Source organism: Meriones unguiculatus, chromosome 18 (genome assembly GCF_030254825.1).
Source record: "Meriones unguiculatus strain TT.TT164.6M chromosome 18, Bangor_MerUng_6.1, whole genome shotgun sequence".
Taxonomy (NCBI): domain Eukaryota; kingdom Metazoa; phylum Chordata; class Mammalia; order Rodentia; family Muridae; genus Meriones; species Meriones unguiculatus.
Window position 1 is genome coordinate 47,603,157 of NC_083365.1, and position 18,385 is coordinate 47,621,541.

At 51.6% G+C, this 18,385-nt stretch overlaps 1 protein-coding gene across 3 annotated transcripts in view; it reads left to right on the forward strand.

Annotated features, from left to right (window-relative positions):
• Tspan18 (tetraspanin 18) overlaps positions 1-18,384 on the forward strand; it is a 126,747-nt gene extending 108,363 nt beyond the window's left edge. For all 3 annotated transcript variants that reach the window (XM_060371693.1, XM_060371694.1, XM_021646569.2), the window contains 5 exons: positions 8,017-8,091; positions 8,980-9,078; positions 9,832-10,014; positions 14,563-14,646; positions 15,766-18,384. In XM_060371693.1, coding sequence (XP_060227676.1) covers positions 8,017-8,091; positions 8,980-9,078; positions 9,832-10,014; positions 14,563-14,646; positions 15,766-15,813 — 489 coding nt within the window. In that variant the 3' untranslated portion in view covers positions 15,814-18,384. The remainder of the gene's footprint in view (positions 1-8,016; positions 8,092-8,979; positions 9,079-9,831; positions 10,015-14,562; positions 14,647-15,765) is intronic.
• Position 18,385: the final 1 nt, after the last annotated feature.

An 18,385-nucleotide genomic window follows, 5' to 3' on the forward strand; every position in this document is an offset into this window, starting at 1 on the left:
AGGGAAGATATGCTTTGTTCTTTCATGTTCGTGAGAGAACAAAGAACCTGCTTCTTCAAATCTTGGTTTGAGATGGGTGTGAAAACTGTGGCCCAGGATGATACCTGAGGTTTTTGATGTAAAAACTGTTTTCCGCTTCCCTAGACCAACCATGGAAAAAGTAACTAACCACATTCTGTTACCCTTGGCTTAACTTTGGGTTTTTTATGGTCTGTTCTGAGTAGCCCCAAGCTCAAGGTGGCTGTTTAAGGATAGGAGAGAGCCAACCTCACCATCACAAGCTTGCCTTTCAGCTTAGGGTCAGGGAGGAGTTAGTAACTGTATTTATTGTCATCAGTTTAAATTTTAGCTTTGCAGCCAGTTGAGAGGCCCAGGTTTTTCTGGTTCATTCATGGCTCAGCAGTGATAATCAGTTTGAGGACAGATTGGTGGAACACTAGTGTTTGAAGATTCTTAGCTGCCTCTTAAGATTGTCTCCCTCCTCTCCCCAGACCCATAGAGTGACCCTCTGCTGCCCTGGGATGTCCCACAATGCCTCTGGGAGTTGACTTCGTTTAGCTCTCCTTAGGCCCCTTCCAATGTCAAGCCAGTGCCCTTGGCCACTACACGCTTGGCTGTGTTCATGCTCAGGGAATCCCCTTGAGGTCTGAGGTGAGCAGATTGCCAGGGACAAGGCAGTCCCCAGGCTTTGCTGCAGTCCCCAGTGCCTGAGCAGGCTGGTTTGCATGGGGCCTCTGCCCACAGTTCTTAGGAGTGACCTTGGCCTCTGAGTCTAGAGAACAAGGCTTCTCAGGGCACAGTCCACTGAGGACATTGGTGTTTGCCCTGACCTATGAACACTGAGTAAAGAAACCAAGCTGGCTGTTGGGCGGATCGCTCACCCTGCAGCTCTCTACTCCTTGAGAGGAGAAGGAACACTTTCTAGAGCTGCTGCTTAATACTTTATATTTGCTCCTTTTCTCATTGCTCTGATAAAATGCCTGACAAAAGCAGCCTGGGGTGGGGGGAGGTTTGATCTGGCTCAGTTTGGAGGTACAAGCTGTCAGGGAGGGAAAGGCACAGTGGCAGGAGCATGAGGCAGCTGCTGACATGGTCTCTGTAGTCAGGAAGCAGAGAGAGATGCATGCTGGCAAGCAGCTCACATCTTCCCTCTCATTCATTCTTGGACCCCAGTCTATGGGATGGTGATGTTCATATATAGGGCATTTCCCCGCTTCTCACTTAACCCAGCCTAGAAATTTTCTCTTGGTTTTGGCATTCTTGACTGTCAAGGGACCAACCAGCTCTGCTGGAGGCTGAAGCTAAGCAGATCAAGCAGCCGATGGTCTTTCTCTGGATTCCCCTGGGCTGTGGTGAGGAGGCTTGATGTCCTGGTCTTGGTAGGTGGGTTTCTCTCCCAGGAGGATCCATGGACCTAAAACCAAGAGAACTTCAACATTGGGCCCAGACCTGCTGCAGGGTCACTGCTTAGAGATGCATGCATACCTCAACTTGCAAATTTTACATGTGTATAGATGGCATGTAATTCAGTGACAGGGCCTTCTGGGCTAGTGGGTCAAAGGACTTCCTTGTAGGGGACCTGTGGAGGCTACTTCACAAACTATGGGATGAGGCCCAGAGGAAACTTTCGCTGGCCAATGCCTCACTCCTGTAGGGCAGGCCAATTGGTTCAGGCCCCAGGGGCATTTCCTGAGCATGGACACAGCCAAGCGTGCAGAGATCAAAGGCACTGCCTTGCAAGTAGTGAAACTGTCTTTCCTACAGTGGCACCAGGCGTGCTAGAGGAAGACATCTGGCCTGGGGCTCCTCCCAGATTAAGACACCCCCATGTGGCTCATTCCTACCATAGCCATGTGCTCCACCTCCAAGAGAGGAAGTGCAATGGCCTGTGACATGAGCGGCAGGGGAGCTGTAGGTCCCTTTATTTCTCACAGCACAGCACAGCCAACTTCACTGGGAGACAGGAACCTGCCGGTGCCCCCTGGTGGAATGTCCTCTTCCGTGTCAGTCAGCTCCAGCATTGTGGCAGCTCAGGCTGGAGAGCCAGAGGCTTTAAGGCCTGGTCTCGGGGTGTGATGACCTGCTTGTGCTACTCCTAGGCATATACCCAAAAGGCTCTGAATCCTACTATGGAGATGCCAGCGCATCCGTGTTCACTGTTGCTCTGTTCACAATAGCTAGGAAATGGATGAATGGATAATGAAAATGTGACGCGCAGGCACAATGGAATTTTATTCAGCCATAAAGAAAAATGAAATTTATTAAATTTGCAGGCAAAATGAGTGGAACTGGAAAATATTACATTAAGTGAGGTAACTTGGGCTCAGAAAGACAAATAGCTCCCTCATGCAGATCCGAGCTTCTAATTTTTATTTATGTGTATTTATGTGGGAGTAAGTATTGGGTAGAGGCCAGAAAACTAGCAAGGGGCCCGTGAGAGGGAAAAAGAGGCTTTAAGGGAGGGAGTGGGAAAATACCAGAATATATGTGATATGAAAGGGGGTTGGGAGAGCTAAGAAGGAAAGGGGTAAGAGGATGGGGGGTTGAGGAAGTACATGGGAGGATCAACCAAAACTGAGGAGTTATGAAAATGGCATAAGGAATCCCGCTACTTTGTTTGCTGGTTGAAAATCTGTTATGCATGCATGAAAAGGGTCTGTGAGCCCTGCGTGGTGCTATACACCTGTAATCCCAGCATTAAGGAGGCTAATGAAAGAGGATTACTGTGAGACCAAGGCTACAAAGTTAGATTCTATCTTTGAGAGAGAGAGAGAGAGAGAGAGAGAGAGAGAGAGAAAGGAGAGAAAAGGGATTCAGAAAGCAGGCCGTGCCTTCCCCTCCTCTCCTTGGCCTCCAGGGATGCGTCACTGTTAATGGGTCCATCTCTGACGCCAAGCCCGGAAGGCAGCCTGTGCTCTTGGCTGAGAGCAGGCTGTGCTCGGCTGCTTTGCCAGCCTCAGCTAAGTGTGCCCTGCACCCTGCCAGCTGGAGAGAAGAACAAGGCATTTGTTTTGCATGAAGTTTAAGGAGAAGGCTGAGAGCTGGGGACAGGCTGAATTAGTCCAAGGGCTGGCCACCAGCCAGGTCCTCTCTGACCCTCTCTGTCTCTGCTTGGGCCTGCTTATCTCTACATTGGCCTCCTCTCCTTTCTCCTTTTGCCGTCTCTCAGTTTCTTTTCCTGCTTCCTTTTCTTTTGCCTATCACCCTACCTCTCTCTGTTCCCTGCTCACCCCTCTCCCAAATCCGGTTCACACAAGCCTAAAATTGGTGTGGGTCAGAGGCAGGGTGTAATACCAGGCTTCAGACTGCTGCCGTTCAAACCAAGGCTGTTCAAGCCCCAACCCGGAATAGATCTGGACAAACCAAAATCATGCCCAAGAGGGCTACACTAGGGCTGTGGGCATGTGTGTGTGTGTGTTCTAAGCGTGTGCATGTATGTGTGAGTATATATGTATGTTTGCTGTGCGTACATGTGTGGTATGTGGTGCTCTGTGTAGTTTATTACAGGGCATGCGTGTATATCACATGTGCATACATGTTTGCCATGTTATATGGTGTGTGTATGTGTACCTGTGTTGTGGGTTTTGTGGGTTATGTATGAGTTTGTGGGTTGTGGACAACACGTGTGGTAGGGGGTGGGTTTGAGGGGCATAGAAGCCTTAAGAAGTTTTTCTGTTTTTCTAAGACAAGGTCTCATGTTAGCTCAGGCTGCTGTGGGGTCCAGTATAATGATATTGAACTCCTGGTTCTCCTGCACCCCTCAAGTGCTGGGGTTACAGCTGTGCCCCCAGACCCAGTTTGTGTAGTACTGGTGATCCAGCCCACAACTTCCCACATGCTAGGCAAGCTTTCTGCATCCTGAGCTACATCCCCAGCCCTTCTGGAAGATTTTCCACAAGGTTCCTAGCCTGAACCCAGTTCTCTTTTCCAACCTGCAGCTGGCTGGAGAAGAGGGCCGCTGACTCAGACCCTGGGAGCACCTGGGGCTCCCTTGAGGCTTCTGACTTCCTCCTTACCCAGGTGTCTGAAAAGGGCAAACAGAGCATGGCTTTAGCCATCCCAATGTCTGCAGCAATAAGGACTGGATGTGGAGCAACCTCTGCCTGGTTCTGGGTCTGAGAATCCCAAGTCTGAGGACAATTGGCCATGTGACCAGTCACCCAATGACTAGCTTAGCTGATGATGAGTGCAGATATGTGGGTCATGGTCCTGCCACACCTCTACTGACAGTCTCTACTGGTGATTTCCTGTGTTGTCCTCTCTGAACGTCACAAGGAACCTTATGGCCAACATACCTAAAGATGCCAATTTTAACAAGGGCTGTGGGGCTGTGGAGAGAAGGATGGGGATGGAGACAGAGGGAAGGAGGGAGAGGGGAAGAGAATGAGTGTATTTAAGAGTTACATGAGCTGTGTTATGTGGAAACTGAGGACTGTTGATTAGAAAGGAGACCAGGACACTCCGCATGAGTGAGAGCACCAAGGCTCTGTTAACCTCAGTGCTTATTAGCAGAGATGGAAATGAGAGGGTGGGAATTCCCTGTGAGGGTAGCCTGGGGCCTGCTGGGGAAAGTCCCCAAGCAGCAGGAAGGTGTGAGAGCTGGAGGAAGTCACTTAGCTGGAGGAGTGGGGGTCAAGGGTGATGGGGGCAGGATGGGACTATGAACCTGCACTTTCCTCTTGAAATTCACACCCTGTGTAGATCTACATCAGGTGGGAGCTCCCAGGCTCCCTGCCTCTGGGCATGTTTCTCTTCCCCTTTCGCAGGTGGCCAAGATTGACTACATTCATTCTTGGCATCTCTCCAAGGCAGACCACCACATCTGCCTTGTCTGTGTTTGCCCATGCCCAGAGCACCTCAGAATAGGCTCTCCATAGAAGCTCTGGGATGAAGGAAGGCACAGGGAGGACACAGATCAGAGATGTAAGTAAGGGCTGAGCTTCGATGTTTTGTCTGTGTGTCCTGGGACCAGCTGTTTAACCTCTCTGAACCTAAGCCTCTTCATGTGTAAAATGGGGATAAACAGATCTTCCCTGCTATCATTCTGTGCTCACAATCCACTGGGAAAATATGCATCTTGCTTAGCTCTGCTCCTGACTTCACTTGATACACAGAAAAGAAACGGAAATAAAAGGAACACTGGCCATTCGCATCTTCTAAGAATTGGAAGCTCCTGCCATTACCCCTAACTGGCAGTACCCCGACTCACAGTCACCACCAGCTCCTCTTAGAGCCACAGCCCAGCAGTAGAATGGAGGGTAGCTGCTCAGAGCACTTCCTCCTCCCCCAAGCTGCAGAAATCAGACTACCACGAGTGGCATGCAACCCTGAGGTACTGAGAGCACAGACCGTGGCAGTGGCTGTTTTCCCACATGGCGCCCAGGCTTCCGCTGGTTCTCAGTGGCCTTCCAAGCTGATCAGCGAGGTTAGGTTGCTCTCATGCAAAGCTCATCACCTGCCATTTCATGGCAACTCTAAAATGATTGTGCGCGGGCGCGCGCCATTCTTAATTTGTGACTCTTGGCCACAGCCAGCATTGCAGGAGTCACTGTGGGAATAACAGCCTGAGGACATGCCAACAGTCAGGGACGACGCAGAGCAGGGAAGGGCCCTTAGAGGCCGGGTTGAGTAGAACTGATGCCCAGCCAAATGGAAATGCCAGATCTCTGCCAGGATGCGGGCATGGGGAGGCTGCCAAAGGACACTCTGTCAGTGGCCACTCAGCCCAGAGATACTCAGACTCGTGGAAGCCAGGTCAAGAGGTGGCAGAAAAGACTGGGAAGGAGCATCCAGGGTCCTGCCCCAGGCCTAGGAAGCTCCCCGCCCTCAGCCCAAGACTACCCCAGTTTTTGAGAGTGCTCGGTTTCTGGCTGTTCCACTTAGCACCCAGCATTTGAGGCTGTTCCACACTGACACCAGCAAAGGGTGCCACTCACATGCCAGGCTTCTCACTGGGCGGTTGTGGCACATGCCTTTCATCCAGCGCATGGGAAGCAGAGGCAGAGGCAGAGGCAGGGGCATCTCTGTGAGTTCGAGGCCAGTTTGTTCTACAGAGTGAGTTCCAGGGCCTCTAGAGCTATAAAGAGAAGCCCTGTTTTGAAAAACAAAACAAACAAATGAACAAACAAAAGCATATGCCAGGCTTGTCTTCCTATGGGCTGCATGCCTTCTCTGAGCACAGAAGCAGCAGGAAACCCCAAGCAGGAGAGGGTTGATCTGAAACTTTTTAATCTTCGCACCTTTGGGCCAGTCATCTCCTCTCCAGCCTCAGCTCCCTCATCTATGGACAAGGGAAAGCTCCAGAGAACAGCCATGTCAAAGACTTCAATGCGCACGCCATATATCCCCAAGACCAGGGCCTGTGTCTGACATCAGAGGCAGCTTGAACACGAGTGCCCTTTAGTCCACCTCTTGGGACAGTGGATTGCAGGGCCATCAGGGCTACAGAAGGCACACAGGTTACTCCCTCAGCAGAGCAATGGGCCAAGGAAACGATCCCATTGTGACCACCTAAGCTAGACCTTCTCTCTTTGGATGCTGCAATGACAGCCCTTTTGACAGCTTTAGGGGCCTGTCTGTGTTCTACAGCCATCCTTCATTCTTCCTGAACTGGCCCATGCTCAACAGTTTGGGGCCTCTCCAAACTGGAGAGGCAGAAAAGCCATAGTGGGAACATGACTGCTGGGGTGTCCCAGGATGAGGGTAATGTGACAGAGTTTCTGATGGGAAAAGAAAGTTATGAGAGAAAAACCCTCAGAACCATCTGCCACAGCCCAGGGCCAGAAGGTCATGACTGAGTGGCCAAGTTCTTTACAAGAGGAAGGTCCTACAGCTCACCCAGGTTCTACAGGATGGGCACATCTTCACTCCATTATCACATCTATCCTCATTACTAGCCCCATGTTACTGGGAAAAAGGGACCTGTGATATCCTCAGGCCAAGCCCCAACACCCCCATTTCCTTCTGCCCTAGTACAGCCAATACAGGCTGACCAGCCTGAGTGTGGGCTCCTACATGGCCAGGAAGGCAGGGTATAGGGACCAGCCTCTGTGAGTGCTGGCTATGGGTCCCTCTGCTGGTGGCTCCAGCCGGAATGAGTATGGAGTTTTCAAGTGTACTGAGGAAGGCAGGCCACACTGCTTCTCCCTCTCTTTTTGAGCCAGGTCCAAAACAGTGCTAAGTGAGGACCAGAGCCTGAGGCACACAGCATATCACCGGGTCATGATAACAATACGTTCGTTTGTGAGGACTCCCAGGTGCTGGGGGAAAAGCATCCAGGCGCCTCTGTATGATGCCATGATGTGGGGAGGGTCCCGGGTGCAGGGAGGAGTAGGGAAGGCCTCTCAGGGGTGGGGCTGGAGTTTAACTTTGGCACAAAGGACCACTCAGCATGGGAGGGTCCCACCTCAGAGCACCCTGGTCAATCTGTGGAACACAGGAATTTACTGAGTGGAGCCGACCGGGCTCTGTGTTGGACATCAAACTTCCTCCCCTGGAATTTCTGGGAGTCCCACTACCTTTCTGCCTATCTCGTGCCTTTGTTTCAGGTGAAGATAACATGGACTCCCTACTTCCACTGAAGATAGCAGGGCCTCCTATTTCCATGGCAACCAGGGGCACTGGGGCAGAAAAAAAAAAGTAGCCTTGAGGTAGATGGGGTGGGAAACCCAGCCTGGGATCCCACAGCTTGGACAATTCACAGAAGGAAATGTCCCCAAAGGGAGTCCAAATGGATTTCATCAGCAGCCGCTTCCTGGGACCCCCAGGTAGGGCTGCTCGGGTTGTACGCTCTCGGAGACCATGTGCTCAGAAGACAGACTTATTTGCCTGCGTTGCTCATGTGTTCTCTTGTGACTCTGCGGCTCCAAGGGTAGATCATCAGCGTGTTTGTTATGAAAACAGTGATTTATGGCAGCGAAGGTCTGTCTTACACGATGAGTGCACTCCATCTATCACAGAAGGGTGCTTGGGAAGATGGCGCCCACGCAAGCCTCACAGTTTGCCTTCTCTCTGCAGTTTTTCCTGTTTATCCTGATCATTTTCCTGGTAGAGCTCTCAGCAGCCATCCTGGCCTTCATCTTCAGGGAGCATGTATGTACCACTCAGTGTCCTACTCTGCTGCCCTCATCACCCCCTGAGCACTAAGTTGGGGTAGCCCCTAACTCCTCAAAGAGACCCTTAGAACTAGCTGCCTTCTCTCACCTAAACAGAACCTGCACTTTAGGGAGGTTCCAGGTCCAGAGCAGCCCAGCCAGTGAAGTCTCCTCCTATAGGGTATTTCTAGAAGGTCTCCACTGGGAGCGCTTATGTGTCCCGACCCCTGAACCAGCCTGATGATGGTTGTCATATGGTCAGGCGGCTGGAGGGGACAACCTAGTTTGGGAATGTTGTGTGCCAGGGTAGGCTACCAGCCTCTCTGATTAGCCTTCACCACGGGCCATTCATTTCAGAGGCTTTCAGCCAGATTCTTATCCTGAGCCTAGTGGACAAGACCTGGCACTACAGCTAGAAGGGCCTGGGCTCCAAACAGGAGGGCAAGAAGGATAAGACACATGGGCTAGCCTGGGACAAGGCGCCAGCCTGAGAAAACTGTTGAGGACAGTGACTTTGAGGACAGCTGGGAGTTATGGGTAATCGAAGGCTCCCTCTTTACCCACACCCTGGCTTCCTGTAGGCTGGGCCTGGCACCTGCTGATTCTAAAAGATAGGATGACAGTCATGCCTCCCATGCCCCAGGCATGCTCATTCTCTGCTCTGTGAAGAGCTGCAAGGCTGAGCAGGTTCCCAGTGTGTCTATCCTCAGTTAACCCTATCCTGGGGTTAACTGAGGTCTGTGTATGTAGAGATCCTCGTCACAGCCAGGGATGACACAGCAAGGCCCTAAGCTTTGGGAAGGGGGTGCCTGCCCCAAGTGGATAGCTTAGTATCCACCCAGGAGGCCTGGCTGGGGGGATTCAGCGCCCTCTCCTCTGTCCCCAGCTCACTCGCGAGTTCTTCACCAAGGAGCTTACCAAGCACTACCAGGGCAACAATGACACAGATGTGTTCTCTGCCACCTGGAATTCAGTCATGATCACAGTGAGTGCCCCTCCCCTCCCCATGCCATCCTGGGATGCCATGAACACTCAAAGCCATAACGTTGACATGAAAGGCCTGACCTCTAGAGCCCGCCCAGTCTCTTGCCTGTACCAGACATCAACAATCAATCAAGAATCATCGATCCCACTCTTGACCTATGAGTCATCATTTACATAGCACTTCAAGCTGCCGTGGCTAGTGGTTCAGAGTCCAGACTCTCCACAAAACCTACTCAGTGCCCTTGACTTACAATAGCCATTGTCATTGATGTTACTAATCAGTACAGGGGCTGGGGAGATGGTTGGGTCAGAGCTTGCTATGCAATCATGAGGAACTGAGTTTGATCCCCAGCACCCATGTGGGCAGGCGTGATGATGTATGCTTATGATCCCAACACTGGGGAAGTGGAGACAGGCAGATCCCTGGGACTCACTGGTCAGCCAGTCTAGCCCAATCTACAAGCCCCAGGTCCCAGTCAGAGCTCCTGTCTCAAAAAATTAAGATGGACGGCACCTGAAGAACGACATCTGAGATTGTCTTCTCCATGAATATGTACACATGCCCCTCTACGGCACACACATACATCTGCACATGAACAAATATGAAAGTAGAAAAGACAATAATTAGCGTGGCATAATATAAAATCATAGCAACTATACATGCACCGCATGCAGGGCAGAGGGAGCTGGGACCTGGCAGAGGCTGACGTCCTCTCAGGTCCTGCTCTAGCTCCCACATTCGGCTCTCTTCTAGTTTGGCTGCTGTGGGGTTAACGGACCTGAAGACTTCAAGCTGGCCTCGGTGTTTCGGCTGCTGACGCTGGACAGTGAGGAGGTGCCCAAGGCCTGCTGTCGGAGGGAACCCCAGACTCGGGATGGGGTGCTGCTGAGCAGGGAGGAGTGCCAGCTGGGGAGAAATCCGTTCATAAACAAGCAGGTATGTTTCCCAGGCGGGGAGACACCCCACAAATATGGGCAAAGCTGGGGGAAGCAATGTCTGCGCAGAGGGTGGCAGAGAGCTTTGTTAACAGTTCTGGCCTCTACCCATGCCTCTAAGAACCAAGGTCGGGAGAGGATCACACTGACAGAGGAGACAAACCAGGCTCAGGCTGGTGTGGGAATGTGGGCTGTGGTTCCAGGGTGAGTTTCCAAACTTCTAATAATAAAGTGGGCTGGTGGGGGCAGGGCCTAGACATATTGCTGTGTTTATGAGAACGTTTACCCTGGTCAAAGAGGAGCACTCCTTGATCCCAGGGGAGCAGACTCATTGACCTGACCCTAAACTGGGGAAGTGACCCTAAACAGGGAGGCCTCCAGACATCCTCCTTTTCTTGTAATCTGAGGGCTTCATATCAGCCTTCCCCCTAAGAAAAGCAAAGGTCCCAGCTTTGTCCCCAGGGCACAGCGCCACTTCACCCGTGGCCCCCTCCTTCCTGCTGGCCAGAGACTCTGTCCCTCCCTCACATAAAGAGAGACATAGAGAGGTTAGGCAGGGCAGACAGGGAGGAGGGAAGGGATAAGGATGAGAACCACACCCTTGGTCATACTTCTGGGAGAATTCAAAATACTGGGAGCTGATGGAGCACAAGGCCCAGCTCCCTTGGAGCTCCCGGTCTCGGGAGAGGTGGCAGATGGTGAACCAGTGAGTAAAAGTGAGCCTTGCCCGCAGTGCGGGTTGTGAGAGTGAAAATCAGTTAAAGGAAGTGTTGGAATGTGCATGGGCAGGAGCTTAAGGTTGAGTCCCATGGGAGTGCATCATTGGCCTGAGACCTGTGACCTCAGCTGGAAACCAAGAACTCAGCTCTTGTCCTCATTCCTTCTCTGGGATAGGCCAGAGCTCAGTTCCTCTGTCACACTTCCTGCCTTCCTACTCCAGGGAGAGAGACAGACATAAAGATGGAGGGTGCTGGGACTCGAGTACTGTAGAAAGAGCAGGCCACTGAGGGTTTGCATTGCAGGGACCTATGTGAAGAGCAAATAAGATCTGGGGGGCATGGAAGGATGTGGGGAATCTCATGCTTCCATTGCTGACAGGCCTAGGTGGATACCTGCCCACTGAAAGCCAAGCCTATTAACCTGAAGCATCCTTGCTCCATTACCCCTATGCTGGGGAAGAAAAGTCTGTCACAGCCCAGGAGTGTGAGGCAGAACCTTTGTTTCCCCTGCTGTCTCTCAAAGGCCCTGGAATCACACCATGAGCCAAGAGGAGATTGACAGGGCACATTCTGGTAACTGAGTCACACCCTTATAAGAAAGTGTTAAACACCCCCCCACACACACACATACACACTCTTCAGCCAAAACACAGACACTCAGGACCTTGCTTGAGGACAGGGAGCTCTGAGTTGGCAGAAGATCTTGCAAAGAAGGAGCCAGACCACCAGAGAAGATGCACAATTACCTCACTGAAGGAACAGCTGTGGGCTTCGGAGTTGCATGGGTTTGGGATAGAGTCTCACAACCAGCTTCCTGTCCTTCAAATGCTAGCCTCAAGAGAAGCTTCTCAGGACCACTCCCTGCCAGCCCTGAACTTTCTCCTGCAAGATACTTCCCCCATGAGCATACTCCTGCTGTCTCCTGTGCTGACATCACAGAGCCTCTCCAGGCCCAGTGAAGCTAGCAGCTGGGGCTGATGCTCCCACTCCCATCCCCTCTGAGCCATGTTTTCTGCTAAGAGCCTCCACCGAGAGACCATATCCAGCTGGGTTCCCTCCAGAACTGCCTCCCACAACACCCAGGACACATTTGTGACTGGCACAAGCCAGACTTCGAGAAGTGTGGAGTTCCCTTGGGGATATGGAGGAGGTGGCTGGGTTGTCACTCTGGCTGCTCTGGGAATTCAAGACAGCTCTGCCTGAACAGCGGTCCCAGGAGGGAAGGATGGTGGGGTAGACTCGAGTGCTGGTGACACCTCACTGGCCTTGTACCAGGTCTCAGTGTGAGTACAGGCACGTGGCAAAGTTGTTTCTGTGCTATCTAGGTTGGGGGGACACTGTGTGTGAGGTTTGGGAAATGTTGAGAGTGAAGGGCCATTGAGATATCCAGGCAGTGGTCCCAAGGCGGGCAGTAGGGTATTCATGCTGGAGCCTAGGAAGGGTACTCCAGTGATGAGAATGCAGGTGTTGCTGCCTAGCTGCTGGGGGCTCAGGAGTTGGGTGGGGTTGGGACAGAGTCCTACAACCAGGTTCCTGTCCTTCAAACGCCACTAGCCAGCCTCAGTACCCCCACACACTCAGTCCTGAACCAGCTGCCCTCTATCTGGTTGGTTTTGGGGTGACTATGAGCAGGAACTGGGGTAGAGCATTCCCCCTCTGAACATTGGAGGATAGATGCTACAAAAGGCATCTAGAGAGTGATGTGTATCCCTGTGCCAGAAGGGGGTGCCCCATCGTGGGGTAATACCCAGGGTATGCTCATTTCCAGGCTCTGATTGAGGGGCTTGGCCACACAAAGACAAGCATGTGTGAAATATAGTTCCCATGCCCTTCATACAGTGGGAAAGGAATCCCAGGCCCCTCTCTGAACTTGGGCTTCCCCTCTTGCTGTATGTGTGAGGCCTCAAGTGAGCCAGCAACCTGCTCTCTCCCGGTTTTCGAGGAGGTAAGCCACAGATAAGCCACTTCTCACTAGGGGCTGCACAGAGGACCAAATAATACAGGGCACATGGAGCCTAGTAAGCCCTCAGAAGAGGGATGCTGAGTGTAGGTAGCACTGTCTGCTCTGCCCACTCACGCCAAGGGCTTCCTTGACCTGGGGAGTTTCTACCAGCCAACCTTTTGCTCAGCTCAGGTCACTTGTGCTAGGGTCTCTATGTGTCTAGGAAGTCTGTCCCCTCACTCCACACGGCTCCAGGGAAAACAGGATCCCCCTTGCCTAGATCCTAGTCCATCTCCACTTGGAAGACACCATGACTCTCATTTGCCACTGTCCCTGATCAGGTCCTACTGTGTACTTGCTCAGATATAGCTTCCCAGTTCCACTTAGCCAAAGATACTGGGAATCTGGGTAGAAAACAGCAAGACCCAGTCTTGGCAGAATCAAAATCCAGCCGTCACCTGCACAGATGAGCACAATTCCCACCCCAGTCCCCCCCCCCAGCTGGTCTTCCAGTTGGGCCCAAAGAATAGTGAGGTGCTCATAAAAGAAAGAAAACTTTTTTTTTTTTTTAAAAAAAAAAATGTGATTCAGATGGCTGGGGCTATAGCTCAGCCAGTACTCTTATGGAGCATGCACGAAGCCTAGGTTCCTTCCCACCATCCCATACACTGGATAATCCCTCTGGTGATAAAGCCAGAGTTCAAGGTCACCCTCAGCTACACAAAGAGTTCAAGGACAGCCTGACCTTTCTGAGAGCCTATCTTTAAAAAAAAAAAAAAAAAAAAAAGCATATATTTTGATCCCCAGCATTGCTATATACATATAATTCACCGTGAGGACTTATGGACTTGTGCCTGGGGGGGAGGAGGCAGTGGACGCAAAGTATGATGTGTTTGGGGGACACTGGGGGAGGTCTTGGGCTCCCCTTGCTTTATCTGTCACCCAAGGTGCTAGGATGACAACAGGCTTGTCACTCCTGTGAGACTAGGAAAGAAGAGCTAAGTTTGAGGCTGTCTCACCTTGAGCCCTGGAAGAAAAATCATCAATTGCTCAACAGTCGGGCAGGTCAAGAGAGGGACTGAGGGCACTGTGGACCTTCTGATGAAAGAAGCCCAGCCCAGCCACCTCTGCCCTCGGGGTCCAATCCCCACTTCTAAAGAGCACCAGGAAGCCTGGGTATTTGAACATTTCCTCATACTCAGTGTCTGTGGCTGAGTTAGCCTGGGGACGTTTTCAGTGTGTCTTGGGGAGGGACAGGTGTTGGCAACATTCTGTGTAGCCAGACTTGGCTGCTTGGTGAGTTCTTCTTTTCCCCACTCTTAATCTGCCCTTCCCACTTCACCCTCTATCACTAGATAGGGAAGAAAGAATAGAGGAGAGAGAGAGAGAGATCCCTGAATCTAATTTCTTTCCTTTTGTTTCTTATTTGAGCACAACTACTAATTATGAAACCAACCTCCCAGAAAAACCACCAACCCCACCTCTCAGGGGCTCTAGCATTTATGTACCCTCTGACAGAATTCCAAATGTCACACAATCACAGAAACTATCTGCAGCTGGTAAAAACCACGCCTCTGCTAGAGCACAAGGCAAATCATAGTCAGCTGCTGTGGATAGCCTGAAACAGCCCCGTAACCCCACATCTGGGATTAAAACAAAAACAAGTTCTTATGCTATTTCTTTGTCATTAAAGAAACCAAAATTCCCCAAATCGTCACTACAATTCTGTCAATGACCTGATGCTTCCTCCTTCCCACATCAGTAGGAAAATGGCAGCCTGCAGCTGCTGAGCCCTGGGGCCTCATGCCAGGGACTTCAGTGCCAACAATGGTCCAGGCTGCAGACCACACCTCCTGCTGTGGTTTAATCTCTAGCCTTTCCTTCCCAGGGCTGTTACACAGTGATCCTCAACACCTTCGAGACCTATGTCTACCTGGCTGGAGCCTTTGCCATTGGGGTACTAGCTATTGAGGTGAGTGTGTGTGTGGGGGGTACTGGGAGAAAAACCCCACGGCTGTACTTCCCAGATCCATGGCTTCTGCCTGCTGCAGATGCCCAATGCATTCTTATGGCTGAAGCTGTGCCTGTCCTAAAACCATGACCACAGGCAGACCCTGAGGAGCACTCTACTTCACCCCAGTTCTATAGTCCACGTGTGTTTTGTGGGATAAGTGAGTTTCCTTGAAGGTTGAGGATCTTTGCTGTGAGGCCCTGCCTTTGCAAATGTTCAGGGTTCTGTTTTGTTTTGTTTTGTTTTGTTTTGTTTTGTTTTGTTTTAACTTGACAATTGAACTTTAGTACCCTTGAGCTACCACTAGGTGGTGCTTCAGCCTTCCCTTCTCATCAGCCGCTGCCCAGTTCTAGGATGTGCTCTGGAGCAGTGAAGCCCCCTTCAAGGATGCTCTGATCACCTGGCACCCTGATATGCCCCTGTTAAGTGTCCTCTGTGCCTTGTCTCTCAGGATTACAGTTCCATGTATGCCACATGGGAAATGGAGCCATCATTCATTAGTTCCACAAGTGTAAATCGAGCCCATGCTGTATGTACCAGCCTCCTGTGGGAGCAAAAGCCAACAACAGACACACAGCTCTTCCTGAGGCTGGGCAAATTTTAAGAATGTGTCCAGCGCACGTTGCCTTGCCTCTCTGCAGCGGCAGGTTAGAGTAGGGTAATCTCTGCAAACCTCACTGGCTTCCTGGGAGCTAGCTCAAAGTGCAGGGGCTTAGAAGCAAGGGCTCTGGGCGCAGTGTGTCTCTGTTCACTGAAGCTGTGTGACCTGAATCAGGTGGTATGGCTTCTCTGGGCCTCACTTCCTGCTGGTTAGGAAGGCTGCTGATAGAGCACTTAGAAACCTACTTGGTGCACACTCAGGCCCCCAAGAAGGGCTCTGCATTGCTTAAAGTCTCTGCTGACCAGAGAAAGACATGTTTGGACTGTTTAAACAGACTGTTTGTGTTCCAAAGCCCCCTTTGTAGATGGACTGTGAACAGATGCTTGCCCAGGTGGCATCAAGGCATCCTTGCAGGAGGCGTTCTGGGTCACCCCTCAGCATGCCTCTGACTCTGCATCACCTTCTTCCTCTCTCTGCAGCTCTTCCTCATGATCTTTGCCATGTGCCTCTTCCGGGGCATCCAGTAGGCCATGCCCTGAAGACACCCAGAGCCCACCACTGCCCAGCAGCCAGCCCCCTCCCTTCCATGTCCTCTGGCCCCAGGGGAGGAGGCAAGGCCAGCCCAGATGGCCAGGGGCCTAGAATCAATTTTAAAGCAAAAACAAGACAGCCATGAACTGAAAAGGCCTCACCTCGGCTCTAAGGCAAGGGCCACGGGCTCAACAAGGTCCTAGGGCTGGCCTGGGACCGAAGGATTATCAGCCTCAGAACCCCTTGGCTCCATCAGACTGGAGTGTCCCAGACCAGGGTCCCCACTCTTAGCATTTCCAGAATCTGAGCAAGCAGGAGGCAGAAACACACCCTGGAGGAGGAGCCAAAGCCCAGGCTCCAAGGAGATGCACTTTTCACAACCCAGGGTCAGACTCTGCAGTACCACCTGCTGGAGGGCAAAGCTGTCCCTGAGGGTGGCTGTGTGTGGACACTGGATCTGAAGGTGGCTGTCTTTCATTTCCTCATCTCTTGGATCAAAGCCTCTTCACAGCCCAGGAAAGGGCAGTCGGCCTGTCCACAGTCACACGGCATGTTCATGACAAGGTTCATCTCCAGGCTGCTGGAGCCAGGACTGCATCCAATGTAAACTGGCCAGGAACTGCTCGCACCAAGTTCTACAGCTGAGAAAAGTCCGTACTGTGCTCACTCTGTCCTGTTTACCTCTGGCATAGATCCTACTGTCATTCATCAGCCGTCCTTGTGGGTCACACCCTCTCCTGATTCTCCCTGGAAGATGCCCCCCCCCATCATTCATTTCTTTCTACACAGAGCTGAGGCTTGAAAGTGTTCTTCAAGGTCCCTGCCGAGAATTGACCCCTTGCATACCTCCATATATGGAGCTCACTACCTCCCAATGCAGCCTCCTGCCTTCAGATGCTCTGTCACTCTCACCTCAACAGACAGAAGGGGTTTCCATTTTCCTGTGCTTCTGTCCACATGTCCCCTTCACGCTCTCTCCTTCCTAGAGAGTAAGGTAATGCCTTTTGTCTGCAGACTTAAGAACCCCACAGGAACTCAGCCAATTCTACCATGATACACATTCTGTCCTTTTGCTATCCATATGACATTTTGTTATTCTCTCTAGCCTCTGCTGTTTTCCCAGACTCAGATTCACAGGCTCACAACCAACCAACCAACCAACCAACCAACACACACACACACACACACACACACACACACAGAGAGAGAGAGAGAGAGAGAGAGAGAGAGAGAGAGAGAGAGAGGACATAGACTAGGTTAGCAACTATTTATAAGGACCATGATGAATCCATTAGTGTTGTCTGTCAGGATCTTAAGTTTGATTAATTATGTCTGCCATGGGCACAGCAGGGTAGCAGTGGTAGAAGGAACAGCTTGGTGTCTGCTCTCCTCTCTGATGGAAGAGCCTGATCTAACTTCAGCTTCCCTCTACCTGCCTGCCTCCTGGGAGTCATAGCCATAGCCTGGAGCCAAGGATTCCCTGCTGCTCTGTGCTGTTATCTGGGTTCAAGGGGATCCTCCTCCCATTTCTTTCCTCTCTTCATGTTGTCCTTACCCATCCTGGCCTTCATAAGGGTCTCTGAGCATCACTCTTCCAAGTTGTTTTTATGACAGCTTTTTTGGCATCCCCATAAATGAAGTCATGAGCTCCCCAGAGGCTGAGTCACTAGGCTGGGGGCCCCCACTGCTGGCTGCCAGCCCAGACTAAGAGGACCCAGGCTCTGACTCAGAACCCACAACATACTGAACTCCAACAGCATAGGAAGGTGAATGATTCAGCTGAGGTTTACTGGAAGCTCATGGCCAGGCTGAGAACAGAGCCCCACGACAGGGGCTGCTACCTAGAGCTAGGCCAGACTTCCAAAGACAGGCAGGACTGAGAAGGCAGTATGTAGCCCAGGCAATCCCAGGGTAGATGAGAGACCAGGAAAACTTTCCATATACATGTTGAAGAGCTCCAAGGTAGCCCAGATTCAACCCAGCGGTGGATACAACTCCTCAGACAGCGCCCTCATGGGACCAGAGGCAGATAGTCTTCACCATCTCAGGTTGCTAGCAGCCATCAACTGAGCTGACTGAGGTCACCATATTGGGGCGTGGTGGGCTGCTCTGTGTACTCCAGAGGAGGAGAGGGGACCCTCCTCTTCTTACCATAGGACCAACAGCCTCATCCGAGATGCCCTGTGACCCTCACCCAGTAGTGAGCAGAATAGCCCCTACCTGTCCCAGAGCCACCTGCCTAAGGGACAACAGCACTCTACAGGCAAGGAGTTAAGACTGGGTCTGTGGCCCATGCCCCAGCACCCTGTCCTAAGTCCCTGCCTACCCAGGTTCTGAGCCTAGCACCACCACCCCAGGATCTCTCTCTCTCTCTCTCTCTCTCTCTCTCTCTCACACACACACACACACACACACACAAACATGTCATATGTTAAAGTCTATTTTGGAATCTGTAAATGTCCCTTGCAGTAGGAAACAGAGCTAATTTATCATTGTATCACCCATGTCCCCCATTTTTATATTCTATATCAAAAGAAATTTTGTAATATAAAACAGGACGCCACACAG